General features: G+C 36.6%; 1 protein-coding gene across 1 annotated transcript in view; it reads left to right on the top strand.

Annotated features, from left to right (window-relative positions):
* Positions 1–13487, top strand: part of RNF128 (ring finger protein 128) — a 111908-nt gene extending 98421 nt beyond the window's left edge. Inside the window, exons 4-7 of the mRNA XM_006162069.3 lie at positions 1063–1145; positions 3159–3255; positions 4023–4191; positions 12078–13487. Of these exons, the coding sequence (XP_006162131.1) occupies positions 1063–1145; positions 3159–3255; positions 4023–4191; positions 12078–12211 (483 nt within the window). The 3' untranslated portion in view covers positions 12212–13487. The remainder of the gene's footprint in view (positions 1–1062; positions 1146–3158; positions 3256–4022; positions 4192–12077) is intronic.
* Positions 13488–14437: the final 950 nt, after the last annotated feature.

Below are 14437 nucleotides of genomic sequence, written 5' to 3' on the forward strand. Positions count from 1 at the left end.
ACCCCCACCCCCCGGGAGATGACCCCTCTGCAATCCCTTCGCCATTTACGTTTGGGATTTTGTGCACACATGTGCACACGCCCGCTGTGAAAAGCATTGCAGAAGTGGAACTGCAGTCAGCTCCATGGGGGTTCAGCGATGTAACCATTACGTTATCTGCTGGTCTCATAAATGGGTAAATTTTACTGTGTAGGAATTGCACCTTAATTTTTTTTAAATAGAAAAACATAGAACTTGAACAGATGGCATTTTATGAATTCTGAAATTAGAAAAAATAGTTTAAATTAGGGCTACATGGCTTTTTTTGTTCTATTCTCTTTTGGTTAACTTACTCTTTTCCCTTTTGTAAGTCTAAATAATTTTAAATCTCCTGTTGAAATATTACAGTTAATAGTTATTTAGCGAGGGACCAGCAGATAGTGTAAAGGTTACATCACTGAACTCCCACATAGTTGACCGCAGTTCACAACCAAGACCAGCGGCTTAAAGCTCTTACCAGGCACGTGTGCATGCATGTCTAAAATCCCAAGAGGAGAATGGAGGAGAAGGGACTGCGGCATGGCCATCCCCCCTTGGGGGGTGATTTCTCACTTTCTGTCTCTCTCTGTCTCTCCAGTGAGCACATGAACCCTGTAGCAAAAATATCTCTCTCAGGGGACCAGCAGTTAGCGTAATGGCTATATTGCTGGACTCCCATGTAGTCATCTGCGATTCGTGTCCGGGACCCAGTGACTTGAAACTCACGCCAGGCGCGTCTGCATGCGTGCCCAAGACCGCGAGAGGAGAATGGAGAAGGGATTGTGGTGTGGCCATCCCCCCTGCAGAGTGATTTCTCGCTTTCTGTAGCTCTGTCTCTCTGTCTGTCTGGTGAGCACACATACCCTATAGCAAAAACCTCTCCAAAAAAAAAGAAATCTCAAAAAATATAGTTGTTTAGTGATGTGATGCTCCTTCTTTTATAGGAATTTATGTTAGTTAAGTACATGTATATTCTGATCCTGCTCTGTAGTTTAATGTGTTTTTTTCTTATCTATCAGAGTAACAAAAACTGTTTAATCTTAGGAAATTGGCCCTGATGGAGATAGTTGTGCTGTGTGTATTGAATTGTATAAACCAAATGATTTGGTACGCATCTTAACCTGCAAGTAAGTTTGATTTTCTTTAATAGTATCTATAAGAAATAGCCTGCCAACAAAAATTATTGTGATGGAGGAAGTGATTTTGAATGTTTCCAAATGTATGTAAAGAAAGAATATATATTTCATTTAAATATAGAAGCATGTATTAGTTATTTTTTAGAGAGATTTTTGTTATAGAGTGTTTACACTCGCCAAAGAGATAGAGAGAGGCAGAGAGACAGAAAGCAAGAAATCAGCCCCTGGAGGGATGGCCATGTTGCAGTCCCTTCTCCTCCATTCTCGGGATTTTGGGCACACACACACACACACACACACACACATGCCCAGCATGAGTTTTAAGCTGCTAGTTCCAGGACTTGAACCGTGGTCAACTGTGTAGAAGTCCAGCAATGTAACCATACCATCTGCTGGTCCTAAGAATGCTTTCTTTTTTAATAACATTGAAATTGATAGGCATCTAATTGTATAAAGTTTCTATAATCTGGTTCAATTTGTTCTAAATAATTACATAGAAAACCAACAACCAGCTAGCACAGCTATACACATATGAGTGTGTGCACAGAGTCTTCAAAAAATTTGTAGTAGTATTAACAAAAAAAACCTAGGGGCTGGCAGGGGGCATGGTGGTTAAGGGCACTGGACTCCCACATGGCTGACCATAGTTCGAGTCCCAGACCTGGTGGCTTGCTTTCTCACTTAACCTCTCTTTCTCTTACTCACTCTGTCTCTTTCCAGTCAAATTTAAATAAATAACAAATAAATAAATAAATAAATTTAAATAAAATAATTCTTTGAAAAAAATAAAATAAAACTAGGGGGCCAGCTAGATGGTATGGTGGTTAAGGCAGCTGGATCCCATGTGGCCAAGTGTGCAGTTCGAGTCCCAAACCTGGCAGCTTGGATTAGACAATGGGTGCATGTGTGTGTGTGTTCAAAATCCCAGAAGGAGAATGGAGCAAAAGGACTGCAGTGTGTCCATCCTCCTTGGGGGGTAATTTCTCACTTTCCCACTCTGGTGAGTGCACATGCCCTATAAAAACCATATAAGGAAAAAAAATTAGGGCCAATCCTGTGGCCTAGTGATCAAGGGAGCTAGATCCCACATGATCAATTGTGAGGTTCAAATCCTGGACAGGGCAGTTTGAAAATCACTCCAGGTTTATGTTCATGCCCCAAATCCCAACAGGATGGAGAAATGGAGGAGGGATTATGACATGACCATGCCCCATTGGGGATGCTTTCTCTCTCTTCTTCTCTGTTTCTCTCTCTCTAGCAACCACACACACTCTGTTGAAAAGTTTTAAAAAATGAACAAACAAAAACAAAACTATGCATGCATTTCAAAAAAAAAATTGAACCAAAATAAGCTCACACTATAAATCTATTTTTCCATAAGCTTCCCACACTCCCCTCATATATATGTAAAAAGATAGTACTGGAGTATATAATTTTAAATTCATTCTACAATCCCATTGGAAAAAAAAAGTACAATCAACTTATGAGCACCTATTTGGAAGTTTTGACCATGTAGGTTTTTTTTTTAATCCCTTTTTTTGAGGGTTGCTCTTCACACTGTCAACATTCTTTCTCTTAGCTATTAAATAGTGGTGTTCTCAGAACTTATACTACCTAAAATATAAGTATTGTGCTATACTCAGTATTATTTTATAGTGTGTTATTGACAATACCATTTTACACTTAGGGGATGACAAAATAATTGTTTAAGATTTGAAATACTAGAAAAAGTTTTAGATTTGAAAGCATTTTAGCCATTTTCAAATAATAAGTACTGAAAATAATTTTTTCAAGGAGAGAGTAATAAGACTTATATTTAAAAGTCATGTGCTGTGAAATTTCCAAATTTTGTTTGTGCTGTTTCTTCTTTATATTAATAGTGTGATTAAAAGGAAAAAAGGCATCCTTTCAAAGAATAGAGTTCCAAGGTAGCCTGTTAATGTACATTAGGCAAATGTTATTGTTGTTTCACAATAACTAAATTATGTGCTTTTTCCCCAATAGTCATATTTTCCATAAGACATGTGTGGACCCATGGCTGTTAGAACACAGGACGTGCCCCATGTGCAAATGTGACATACTCAAAGCTTTGGGAATTGAGGTAAATATTGCTACACTATTTAGAAGTGGTAACTTAAGTAGAGTGTTACTGATATACCTTTGAAAAATAACATCATCATTTTTTAGCTGTATAATATGCCAAACTTATAGTTCATACTTACAATTGGACATATTTACATCATAGAGACAGTGGGGTACCATCTTAGACTACCTCCATTTTCATTTTTCCAAATGTCATTATGTATTAGAATTTCGAATGATGACCATGTAATCCAACTTAGTATCCTCTCTTTCTATTTTTTACTCTTTTACTATTTGCACAGCAACCAAACTTGTAGGTGAAGGAACATGTACAGAAAATATAATAAATATTAAATCATAATTTTAATTTTGTAAAGTAAAAAGTGACCTATTTTCAAGATACAACAGAAAGTTAAGCTCAACAAAATCTTCTTGTTTTAAAGAGATACATAGATGACAGAGATTCTGAATTCCTCTAAAGGACAACATGATATTAACAAAGTAGTACCTATTTTGTACTAGGCATTAAAGTGTTTTAAAGTGATGGGATCACCCAAATAAATGTGTCAGAAGTGAAGGCACTCTGTAGCATATTTCACCCCATTAATGGACCCCGTTACTCTGAGTGCACTGATCAGGGCCACCATGATCATCAAAAGGGATTATAGGTGTAAAAAGGGAAAGAAACATTGTTCTAATGTGTAATCTATGAAAAAACTTTGGAATGAAATTTCAAAGAAAAGCATGTACTCTGAGTCTTTTCATTTGTCCAAATGCTTTCCAAAGGTGGATGTTGAAGATGGATCAGTGTCTTTACAACTCCCTGTATCCAATGAAACATCCAATAGTGCCTCCCCCCATGAAGAGGATAATCGCAGTGAGACCGCATCGTCTGGATATGCTTCAGTACAGGGAGCAGATGAACCGCCTCTAGAGGAGCATGTGCATTCAGCAAGTAAGCACCATACTAAGTCATTGGGCACCCTGCAAAGGAGCATATGTCTGTCAGAGCACTTCTGCTTTTTAGCATTTGTTCCATTCATCTATGAACAAATTCCAGGTTTTTCTACTTAACGTGATGCAGTTAAAAATGCACTCATGCCTTCACATGTACATATAAAAATGTACCTGATTAGATTAAATGAATCACAAGTGGGTTTATTCACAAAAGAGAGATTAGAAAGCTTCTCTCTAATGCATCTGAGTGTTGGTATATTAACCACTTACAGAGGCTAAGAAGACACTTTGAAGTTTAGAAGCCAGTTTTTATTATAGTAAAATCAGAAATTAAGGTAAAGGAGTCCTGGGTTGGCCCTATGGTCTGGTGGTGAAGAGAGCCAGATACCATGGGTTTGAATCCCAGACCAGTGGCTTGAAAAACATGACAGGCATGTGTGCATGTATCCCCCAAATCCTGACAGGATGGAGAAATGAAGGAAAAGGGATTCCAGCATGACATACTCCATTGGGAGGGTGCTTTCTTCCTCTCCTTCTTTCTCTCTCTATGGTGAGCACACATGCCCTTTGGCAATGAAAAAAAAAATTTAAAGATAAAGGAATCCTGAAATGATAAAATAGAATTCAACTTACAAAACCTTTATTTTTACCCAACTTCTAAGGAATCCACCTTTTCCAGATAGAACACTGTGTTTAAAAAATTGTATGTGCTGCCACCTGTTGACTGTTTATCGTGAAATGAACAAACTCTTAGAAACTAATACTGAATATATTGTTTTCAAAATTCATGTGAATTAGTATGGCAACTTAATTTTGTACCAGTGAATGAATTTTAGGGAATTTTGTTATTTTTTCTTAAATTGCTGGAAATTTTTTTCCCTTTCTTTAACCTCAATCTTCTTCTGTTTTTGTGGAAGGGGTAGTCAGGTGATTTGAAAGCCTTTTTTTAAAAAAAAAAAAATTCTCATTTTGAGATAATCAAATTCTAGCATAGAAGTGGGAGAAAAAATAATTATCAAAATGACTTTTTAAAGTTTCAGCTTCCAGTGACATAAACCTTTGTTCTACGTAGCTTATCAGTGCCATAGATACCATTTCTGGAGATGTCACAAGGAACACTAGCATGCAAAAGCAAACCTTGTATTTCTTGTAATCTAATCTTCAGACATTTCCTCAAATACAAAGTAGTCATAAGACTTTTAATAATCTGTAGAGCATTTGACCCATAATAGAGACTCATTGTCTATTTGTCCTAGATGACCTTGTGTTCCTGTGATTATGTGGTAACAGACCTCAATAAAGCTAAAGGAAAGTGTACAAGATAATTCAGTTTATCATTATTATTTTTTAAAATCTCAACCTACTTTTTTGGTATTCTCTTCTTCTAGGTGGTCGGGTAGAGGGAAGAGGGTAAACAGAACAGATTTTGCAGAGAATTTGAAGAGCATATGAAATAATAATCCTGATTCATCCTCCTGTTTTTTGTTGTTATTGTTTGTTTTTGTTATGTTTTTGTTTTTGCTATAGGGAACATGTGCTCACCAGATGAAGACAGAGAGAGAGAGAAAGAGAGAGAGAGAAGGTGGAAATCACCCCCATAAGGGACATGGCCATGCCACAATCCCTTCTTCTCCATTCCCCTCTTGGGGTTTTGGACAGGCATATACATGCACCAGTGTGTTTTTCAAGTGCCAGGTCTGTGGCTCAAACCACACAGTTGGCCATGTGGGATCCAGCATCTTAACTACCACAGCAGTGGCTGGTTCCCTCCTGCATTCTTTATGATAGTAACACCCACCTAAGTACAACAGACAAGAAACTAGGAAGATCCTAGATTCTTCCCATTGCCTGTTCCTTTTTATTTTTCTTTCTTTCTTTTTCTTTTTTTTTTTTTTTTTGAGAGGTTTTTGCTATACGGCATGTGCACTCACCAGAAAGACAGAGAAGCAGAAAGTGAGAAATCACCCCCCAAGGGGAAATGGCCACATCACAATACCTTCTCTTCCATCCTCCTCTTGGGAACTTGGGCATGCATGTACGCACACCTGACATGATTTTAAGCCATCAGGTCTGGGACTCTAACCGTGGTCAACTACATGGGAGTCCAGTGACATAGCCATTATGCCAACTGCTGGTCCAGTTTTTTTTGTTTAATTTGCTAGAAACAGTGTGTACTCTCCAGAGAAAGAAAGCGGGGGAGAGAGAGAGAGAGAGAAAGAGAGAAAGTGAGAAAGCAACTCTCCTGGAAGATCATCAGACCATAATCCCTTCTCTTCCTCTTCTCCTTTTGGGATTTTGGGCATGCATGAACATGCACCCAGTGTATTTTTTAAGCTCTTGGGTCCAGGACTTGAACTACATAGTTGGTCACGTGGGACCCAGCCATCTTAACCACCACACCACCGACTGGCTGGATACCCCTTTTCTCAACCCCTTCACCTGATTTCCAACCTTAATTTCACAGTCATTATTTGTATACATCCTTTCTACTCCCATTTCTTCTCCCAATGAATTGGGAAAAACTAGTCTAGCTCCTACTTTTCAAGACTCACTCTGCTTTGAGAAGCCTCTCTTGACTTGCATGTGCACCGTACAGTCTACTTCCATATAACTTCTTTTTGTAAAAATTTCTTAGAAGTTTATTCATACATTTCTTCAGAAAGAAAGAGCATCCTTAACAAGTTCTTGACACCTCAGATCACTTCTACCCTCTGCATGTCCCATGTGTACAAGTAGGTCTCTGGATGCAAACCCAGAACCTTTCCACGTGGGTCAGCCTTGCAAAGCATTGCTTTTTATACCACTGTGCCATCATCTAACCTCTGGCTTCCATAGAACTTCTATCATTACACTTATTGTGCAGAATTATATTAACACTTTTAAAAGTTCCTTTGGGTAGGAACTGTGTCTTACATTCACCAATGTCTTATACAAATTTGTGTTGAATGAATGACCACTTCGAACAGATTTAATTTTGTCTATGATTATATGATTATACATTACTGGTTTGTCATTATGAACATGAGCATTTGGTTCTTATGCTGATAGTCGATTTGTATAACTTTATAAATTCACAATTAGTTCATGTCTATGTGTCACATCACTGGGTTAAGTTTATGTATTACAACACTGGTTTTCAAACTTAAGCACTTCATTGAGTCACCATGGTTTGTCAAAATAGAGGAGACAACCACCAAGTTTATGACTCAGTTTTTGGAGTGGGGCTTGAGAACTTTCATTTCTAAAAAGCCCCGGGTGATACTGATGCTACAGGTACAGGGTTCATGCTTCAAGAACCATAGAATTAAGGACCCTAGTTGTCAATCCTGGCTGCATATTAGAATCACCTGGATATATTTTAAGTATTACTGATGTCAAGATCATAAGATGACATGGTGGTTAAGGCAATAGACTCCCACATGACTGACTGCAGTTAGAGTCCCCAACCTGGTGGCTTGGAAGTCACACCAGGTGCATGTGCATGCATGACCAAAATCCTGAAAGGAGAATATAAAAGAAGAGATTGCAGTATGGCCATCCCTCCAGAGGAGTGATTTCTCACTTTCCCTCTAACCGTCTCTGTCTCTCTCCAGTGAGTACACATACATTATGACAAAAAAAAATACTGATAGGTAGACTGTACCTCAGAGCAGTTATATTAGAATCTGTGAGGGGTGGAGCCCATGAACAGCTTTTATTTTATTATTTTAATTTTGAAATAATTTCAGACTGACAAAGTTTCAAAAATAGTACAAAGAATTTCCATATATCCTTTACCCACCTTTTCCCAATGTTAATATCCAAATTTAACCATATACAATTATCAAAACCAGGAAATTAACTGAGAAAATGTTAACTAAATAACAAACCCTACTGAAATTTCACAAATTCACCCCCTAATATCCTTTTCTTCACCCCAAGATCCTATTTTGAATTTAATTATCTTGTCTTCTTAGTATTCAATCTGTGACAATTCCTCATTCTTTGAATTCAAGACCTTGATCCTTTTGAAGAGTACTGGTCAGTTATTTTATACAATGTCAGTTTGGGCTTGTCTGCTGTTTCCTAACTGTTAAATTCATTGCCCACTTCTACTAAGAATACCATAGAAGTGATGATGTGCCTTTCTTAAGCACTGGATATGATATTATGAAGCATATGGTATCTGTGCTGTTTTTTGAGAGAGAGATTTTTGCTACAGGGTGCATAAGCTCACCAGAGACACAGAGAGAGACAGAGAGACAGAAAGCGAGGGATCAGCAGTTAGTGTAATGGCTTATGATGCTGGACTCCCACGTAGTCAACCGCGGTTCGCGTCCCGGACCCGGTGGCTTAAAACTTATGCCGGGCACGTGTGTGTACGTGCCCAAGATCCCGAGAGGAGTACAGAGGAGAAGGGATTGCGGCGTGGCCATCCCCCCTGGGGGGTGATTTCTCACTTTCTGTCTCTCTGTCTCTCTCTGTGTCTGGCGAGCACATGCACCCTATAGCATAAACCCGCTCAAAAAAGGGGGGGGGGCAACAGAAAGCGAGAAATCACCCCCCAGAGCAGATGACCATGCTGCAGTCCTTCCTCCTCCATTCTCCTCTCAGGATTTTGGGCATGCATACACATGCGCCTGGCATGAGTTTCAAGTCACCGGGTCCAGGACTCAAACCGTGGTTGACTACATGTGAGTCCAGTGCCTTAAGCACTATACCACCTGCTGGTCCCTGCCTGTGTCTTTTTTTAAGGGATTATTTATTCAATTTTCTTTGTTATTATTATTTACTTTTTTTATTTGACCAGAGAGAGACAGACAGAGGGAGAGAAAGGGAAAGTAAGAAAGCAAGCCACCAGGTCCAGGACTCGAACTGCTGTCAGCCATGTGGGAGTCTAGCACCTTAACCACCACTTCACCTTCCAGCTCTTATCTGTGCCTTTTTACTGATGATTTTAACTTTGTTTTCTTGGTGAAGGTGGTGTCTGCTAGGTTTCTCCCTTTAAAGTTACTATTCTTCCCTTTGTAATTATTAAATATCTCATGGAAAGACATTTGTAAACTATAAAATATCCTGTTTCTCATCATACTTTTACCCACTAATTTTAGCAATCATTGATGATTCTTGCTTGCTTTAATTGTTATGGACGCATTTGCCAAATGGTGATTTTCTAGTATTATCATTTTCTACATTTTATTTATTTACTTAGTTATTTAAATTTGTTGGAGGGCATGAGTACTCACCAATGAGAGAACGGGAAAGTGAGAAAGCACCCCCTGTGGAAAGATGACCATGCTGCAGTTCCTTCTCCTACATTATCTTCTTGGGATTTTGGCATGCATGCACACATGCTCAGTATGCTTTCAAGCTGCCAGGTCCAGAACTCAGATCAAACAGCCAGCCATGTGGGATCCAACTGCCCTAATCACTATGCCACTGGCTGGCTGTCTATATTTATTAATTAAAAGTTTCTTTTAAAGAATTACTTATTTTTTTTTTCTATAGGACACATGCACTCGCCAGAGAGAGACAGAGAGAAAGTGAGAAAGCAAGTTACCAGGTTTGGTACTCAAACTGCAGCCAGCCATGTGGGAGTCCAGTGCCCAAACGGCAGCCAGCCATGTGGTAGTCCAGTGCCTTAACCACCATGCCACTTGCTAACCCTATTAATTAAAGTTTTAATATAAGAAAGAGCTTTTCCTTCTCCCCCATCTATTTATTTATTTATAATGGTATGTGATAATAGAGATTTCTTTCATTCTATAAGATTATTCTAATGATTTATACATTGCTCACATTGTCATAGATTTGGTCATTGGAAACTCAATCAAGTTAGTTTCTGCATTCTTTCAATTTCCTTACTCTTTGGGACAAGATATTTGAGGTCTGGAATTGGCAAACTTTTTCTGTAAAGGGCCAGATAGTAAATATTTTAGGCTTTGAAAGCCATAATTTTTTGTTATGTATTTTCTCCTCTTTGGTTTGTTTGTCTTAAAAAACTTTTAAAAATATGCAAGCCATTCTTAGCTATGCATTTGGCTTGTAGGCTGCAGTTTACTGCAGACCCTTGACAAGAATCTAAATTAATTTTATACTCTTTCTATCATAGTCCTAAAACCAGCCATTTCTTCAGGGGGCCTTTTATTGGTGTGTCATTGCTGTTGGCTCTTTCAGTGATTTTTCTGTTGGTTTGTCAGAAAAGTTATGATGTATTTTTCCAAGTTTTTCTAAGCAAAAGTGCATCATGACTTTTCCAACAACCCAATACTTTATAGTAGTGTAGAAGTTAAAAAAAAAAATACCAGAACCCAGGCTTTTGACAGGAAGTGGATGAATATGTAAGATTTACTGCTGAGTGAAGCAAGTCAGGCTATGAAGGAGAAGCATTGTATGTCCCCACTTAATATATACCAAGTGTCCGCACTCCATGACTGAAACTGATTGACTAAAGGATATAGAAACACAGTATATGGATGTAAATACCAGATACAGTGTGTGTGAAAGAGTAGGGTCTGAGGAAGGACATTTAGAAGAAAAATAAGGAGGCAAACCATTAATGGGACAAAGAAATATGGTATTATCTGTTAAAGATATTTTATAGTTTTATCAACTGGACTAGGAAGAAATGTTCACCTGCTGAAATATTCATTTTGTAAGCTAGATAATGGGCTTGAATGTATAAAATAAAATGAAATTTAAAAAATGTGAAAAATTTTAAAAAACAAAAAAAGAAGTTATATACATATGGTAGAAACCATATTTTGTGTACATATACAACTATTCTGTTTTTCACTTTCAATACAGTATTCAATAAATTACATGAGATACTCCACTTTATTATAAAGTAGACTTTGTGTTAGATGAAATGTAGGCTAATGTAAATGTTCTGTTTAAAGTAGGCTAGGCTAGGCTATGATGTTCAATAGGTTAGGTATATTCAATGCATCTTCAATTTAACTATATTTCAATTTACACTAGTATTTATCAGGTCATAACCCCAAACAGCATCTGTATTTACTCATACAAATACACACACCTACACCTGTTTCTCTATCTATTGCCTCTCTATTTGAAAAACAATGAGCTTATACTGATACAACCAATTCCAATCCAACACCACAGGGTTCATTCTAGTTTCTCCCTTTCTTAAGTTGTAACTCCTTTACCTGACAGTGAAAGGAGAAAGGCTCTTCGTATCCACAGAATATTTACTTATTTGTTCAATTCTAGATATAAAATAGCTTCAACATTACTAACTCACATAGCTACGTTAAACAATCTTGCTAACTAATATACATTTTTTAGTTGTCTTTAACCTTAAAGGATAAAGTCAAAATAATGTTTACCAAAGTTATTTAGGATTAGTTCTTTTTCTTTTCCTCAAGATGGTTATATATTTTATTTGTAATACAGTTAGGTTCATTTGTTAATGTTTGTATTCTATTTGAGGGGCACTCCCCTGATTCCTGGCTGATTATTTTTAAAAATCTCTTCTATATTTATTCATCAGGAAGAGAAATTGCTAATATTTTAAGTGCCCGGGTTATTGAAATGTGCAGCCAGGTTTAAAAACTGTTTTATTTAGGGTAGTGAAAAAGTAAAAAATAAGACTTTTCCTCTTAAAGAGGCTATAATCTAGGTAGAAACAAGCACACATACATAAATCAGAAAAAAAGAGAATAATAATAAATCAATATACTATATATGTATCAACGAAAAAAATAGAATAAGAAATCAATATACCATACATATTTTATATAAGATATAGCATAAACTATATTAAAGGGACAGGAGAGTATGATGGAATTAGGTTAGAAAAGGCTTTTGGGGAATGAATGTTAAATTTTGTTTTAAAATAAAAGAAGGGAAAAATTATTCTAAAATTGCCTTTTATTTCTAAAGATGAAAATCTACAACTGGTAAGCCATGAAGCAAATTCTGTGGCAGTGGATGTCGTTCCTCATGTTGACAACCCAACCTTTGAAGAAGACGAAACTCCTAATCAAGAAACTGCTGTTCGAGAAATTAAATCATAAAATATGTGTCAATAGAAAACTTGAACCTTTAGTAATAAAAGAACTGCCAATCAGGGCCTAGTTTACTATTAATGAACTGGATAAACGTAATAAAATAAGAATGATACTGAAAGTGCTGAAATGACTAATATTACCCTATAGTTAAATGACTTAAAATATTTAACCTATTAACTTTTTTTCCACGAACACATTATAATGTTTTTCATAGGCAAGTTTCCTCTCAGTAGTGATAGCAACACTTTTAAATATGTAAAACTCTCTTCAAATAGTCATGTTTTTCATTTATAACAATTTTCTTATGAGAACATGTTGCTTTTAAAATGTGGAGTAGCTGTAATCACTTTATTTTATGATAGTATCTTAATTAAAAAATACTACTACTTTAGCTTGGGCTATATGTGTCAGGGTTTTGCTCCAGGTGCTTATATTGATCTGGAATTGTAATGTAAAAAGCAATGCAAACTTAGGCTAGTACTTCATGAAATGTCTATTTAAGCTACCTTAAGTTGATAGAACAAGAGCAAAGCAAAATATTCATTTTAACTTTTTCTTGTTTTTAAAATTAGGCTAAATGTATTTCATGTGAGTGTTGAGCATAGTTTATCAGAGGATATGGACCGAATTGACTGGTATGCTAGTGACACCAATTTGACTCAAGATTATAGACAAAAAAGTTCCTTACAGAAATGCTATGTAACTATTTCTCAAACATATGGGATTTTCAAAAGCTTAATATATAAAATTACCATACTATTTGAAAATGGTATTGAAAGAATAAGTCACACAATAATCGGTAACTGACTTTTGTGCATGAATTAGTCTATAGAAAATATTTTCCAAATGATGTTGACTTTGAAAACCGAGTTTACATTTGACCTAAATGGGCTAAAATTATACTTTATAAACTTCTCTCCATGTAGCTATAAATTTTGTGAATGCATTTTCTAAATATTTGAAAAAGAATTGAGGGGGAGGTGAGAATTCCAGGTGCCTTACTATAAAGTTTGATGCTTCATCCACCAAAGTTAAATAGAGCTATTTAAAAATGCACTTTATCTGTATTCTGCGTAGCTTATTTTTTTGTTTTAGAGTTTTGTTTCCAGTGCAAATTCCAGCAGAATTTAGGCAAAAATAGAAGACATGTATTTTTGTTTGCTGAATATAGAATGGATGAAACCTTTTCATTCTTGTACACTGATTTGAAATGCTGTAAATATGTCTCAATTTGTATTGATTCTCTTTAAATATAAAATGTAAATAAAATATTCCAATAAATGTTGGTGTCTGGTTTTAGTTTAACTGTCATATACTAACTTTTCACATATAATATGCCTGGATTTGGGAGGGAAAAAAATGGTTGGATTTAAATGGTCATTGATATTTGAGCAGGGTCTTTAAAATTTGTTTGGAAATGCATATTATATAAAAACTCCGCATGAATTTCAAAAATGTTTGTAATAAAATAAACTACTTTATTTTATTTATTTATTTATTTTGGAGAAGTTTTTGCTATACGGTGTGTGTGCTCACCAGAGTGAGATATATATAGAGAGAGAGAGAGAAAATGTGAGAAATTACCCCCTGGAGGGATGGCCACACTACAGTCCCTTCACCTCCATTCTCCTCTCAGAATTTTAGGGCACACACGCACATGGACCTTGCGTGAGTTTCAAACTACCAGGTCTAGGACTCAAACTGCAGTCAGCCATGTGGGAGCCCAGTGCCTTAACCACTATGCCACTTGCTGGTCCCTAAACTCCTGCTTTGATTCCATTTTTTCACAAACATTTTTGTGTTCCCTAGTATTTAAACAATAAAACCAAAAACTTTACTATGATATATATTTACATGTTTCAAGCTAGAAAGAACTGCCACTACCATATAACTGAGCTTACCATGAATTATTTTTAAATGTCAAGAAGGTAAATAAAGAGGTTGATAAGTAATATAACGTTTAAAGACCTGGGTGCCAGTTCATCTTTACATAGTCCTTGATATAAAGACCTTTTATTACTTCAACATTTTCCTTCAGCCATCTCTTTGGCAATACAATTATTTAGGATGTTGTTAATGAATTAAGTGCATCTCTTTCTTTTGGACCAGCAGCTGGAGTAATGGTTACAGAGCTGGACTCCCACACAGCCAACCATGGTTTGAGTCCCAGACCCTGAGGCTTGAAACTCATGCTATGTATGTGTGTATGCCCAAATTTCAAGAGGAGAATGG

Source organism: Tupaia chinensis, unplaced genomic scaffold (assembly GCF_000334495.1).
Source record: "Tupaia chinensis unplaced genomic scaffold, TupChi_1.0 Scaffold139696_1, whole genome shotgun sequence".
Taxonomy (NCBI): Eukaryota; Metazoa; Chordata; class Mammalia; order Scandentia; family Tupaiidae; genus Tupaia; species Tupaia belangeri.